Raw genomic sequence first — 2755 nt, forward strand, 5'->3', positions numbered from 1 at the left:
GGGCCTAGTAAAGAAAGCTGCCCTCCTCAGCTGGCCACAGCATCTGGTACTCAGCGGTATACTGCCTCCAAACAGGGAAGCTTCATTTTAGTTACTATTCCCCTCTCAAATCTGAAAATGGCCCATGACAGACCTTAATTATAAATATCAGTAATGATTAAGATGCACATTTAAAAATATTTATTAAAAACATTTTATGCCTATGGTCAGGGGTCATTTTCTGCAGGAGCGCACAGGAGCGGAGCTCCAGCAGTAAAGAGCGCCAGGGGGCGGGCACACGCAACAAGCCCCACCCCCTGCTCCCAGCAGCCCTCAGGCAGAGCAAGAAGCAGCCAGGTAAGTTGCAGAGCTCCCCCCATGCCCCCCAGTCCAAAACAGTCCATTAGCACCTTTAAGGCCAAGTTTTATTCTGGTACAAGCTCTCCCTCCTCTGCGAGGGCAGATCTGCACATTCCGCCCCGCCCCCCCAATAGCTAGCAATCCAAAACAGTCCAGTGGTACCTTTAAGACCAAGTTTTGTTCAGGTACAAGCTCTCCCTCCTCTGCGAGGGCATGTCCGTCCCCCCCACAATAGCTAGCAATCCAAAACTGTCCAGTGGCGCCTGAGCGGTGGGTGTTGCCTTCTGACACACTTCCGGTGATGTCAGGGGGTGTGGCATATGTAAATAAGTTATGCTAATGAGTAATGCTAATGAGCTCCTCCACCTCTTTTTCTACAAAATGACCCCTGCCTCTGGTGATGGGATTCATTGCTGCTTCGCTCATGATCAAGGTGAAGTCACAAATCTGCCCGGGGAGCGAATTCCATCGGTTTCCTGCCACAAGGTGCTGCTGTTAATAAGCTTCCTGCTTCTCCAAACAAAGGGAGCCAAACCCAGGAAGTATGGCCCCAGGAACTTCTCACAGATCGGAGATCTGAGAGTGCGTAGCAGATCTTCCAAATACCAGGGACATAACCCGTAAAAATGCTCTGAACTGCACGAAAAGTCTCCAGAAATAACAGAAATTAAAAAATAAATATAAAAGTGTGTTCATGGCAATGACGAAATTTGAACCAGAGCCAGCTAGGTGTGTGTTAGCAGGATCTGGCTGACGCGGTTTTTAACCTTGACTGTGCCACGGACATTTTCTGGGTGACCACAACAGGGTTGTTGTTGTAAGGATGAAATGGAGGCGAGAAGAACGATGTCAGCCACAGTCCCCCCACTGGGGATAATTGGGGGGGGGGTAATAAATAAAGTCGTAGGCTCATGGCCCAGTCTTTTAGCCATTACAGCTACTCCAGCTGTAGGATGGCAAACTTAAAAATATTTGCTCCACAACACAACATTGTCTGAGTTTGGTAGCTCCAGATCTAAGTTCTTAGAAATCATGAATTCTCCTTTTATTTCTATTTCCTATTCCCTATATACTATCCACAGTGAAGACTTTTCAGGTTAGTTGGTCATACGTACCTAACCGTGTTGCCATATCTGATCTTAAATTTGTACACATTCAGTCCTGCATGAATAAATCTTGTCTCAGGCACCGGAAAAGTAAAAGGTTTTAAAGAGGTCTGTTCAGAATTCCAAACTAGGTAAGAACAGAATGAGATATCGCTCTAATGAAGTCTTTAAAGTTTTGGGGGATTTTTATAAGCAGCTTTATGACAAGGAAAATGTATCGACAACTTCCATTAAGACATACTTAGACATATGTTATAATAATATTAAATTAGCAGAGGAACACAAAATAGTGATGGAAAATCCTATAACAGAAAGAGAGGTCATACAAGCAATAAAAGATGCAAAAAATAATAAAGCTTCTGGTCTGGACGGCTTTAGTGCTGAGTTATATAAAAAAATATAAAGACGTATTAGCCTGCCCATTAGCGAAAACTTGCAATTTTGTGATGCAGGAAGGCAAGTTACTACCTTCCTGGCGTCAGGCAACAATCATAGTGATTCCAAAAGCAGACAAGGATACTACGGATGCGGCAGTGTTTTGGCCAACATCTTTACTTAACAATGATTTTAAGCTTTTTTGAACCATCCTAGCAACAAGACTCAGATCATTCATAACAAATTATATCAGACACGACCAAGTGGGCTTTATGCCTCAGAGATATTGAAGCACGGGAGAGAAGAGTTTTGTCCAGTAATTAAGACCACACCAGATTCTTTAACAAGAGGAGAGCTTTATTAAAATAAGGCACCTGAGTCTAGCCAACAGCAAGGTGTTATCCAAAATGCTAGACCCCTCAACTCTGCAGTCTCTCACATTTTATACTATAAGCTTTAATCACGTCACAAGCCTTAAACAATGAAAAGTTTTCTTTTTCTTTCTGCATATACAAAACACTCTATCAGAAGGAAACATCTTGAGTAGGCATTCTTTTCTTGTGTTACATTGCCTATGTCAGCTTAAATCACATACACAATAGGAGATAAGAACATATGTTTTTGCAAAGCTTCAATAAAGCTGATTCACTTTGCTGAAATCACTCTCCGGATCTTTGTTAGCAGCGATCTAACACTATTTGTGTTTTATTATTTTTTATTTATTATCAAATGTATACCCCGCCCTCCCCGCGAAGCAGGCTTAGGGCGGCTTCCAACACGACATACAAACAGCATAAAAACAGAATTATTAAAACACTACAAGTCAACAAGCATAAAGTGCTGGCGGCAATTAAAAGTCACTTAAATGACCCGTTTTCAATGGATTTCCATTTCCCAATGTTCTAAGGTGTTTTTCTGCTTGTAGTTTCCTTAAG

The 2755-nt window shown here is 42.4% G+C and overlaps 1 protein-coding gene across 1 annotated transcript in view; it reads right to left on the reverse strand.

Moving 5' to 3' along the window:
- LOC107123975 (chromosome unknown open reading frame, human C11orf85) overlaps nt 1–2755 on the reverse strand; it is a 22669-nt gene that overhangs the window by 6521 nt on the left and 13393 nt on the right. Inside the window, 3 exon segments of the mRNA XM_015427343.1 lie at nt 1121–1150; nt 1389–1404; nt 1455–1572. Of these exon segments, the coding sequence (XP_015282829.1) occupies nt 1121–1150; nt 1389–1404; nt 1455–1572 (164 nt within the window).

The sequence above is a fragment of the Gekko japonicus genome, unplaced genomic scaffold, assembly GCF_001447785.1.
Source record: "Gekko japonicus isolate JY-2015 unplaced genomic scaffold, Gekko_japonicus_V1.1 scaffold1855, whole genome shotgun sequence".
Taxonomy (NCBI): Eukaryota; Metazoa; Chordata; class Lepidosauria; order Squamata; family Gekkonidae; genus Gekko; species Gekko japonicus.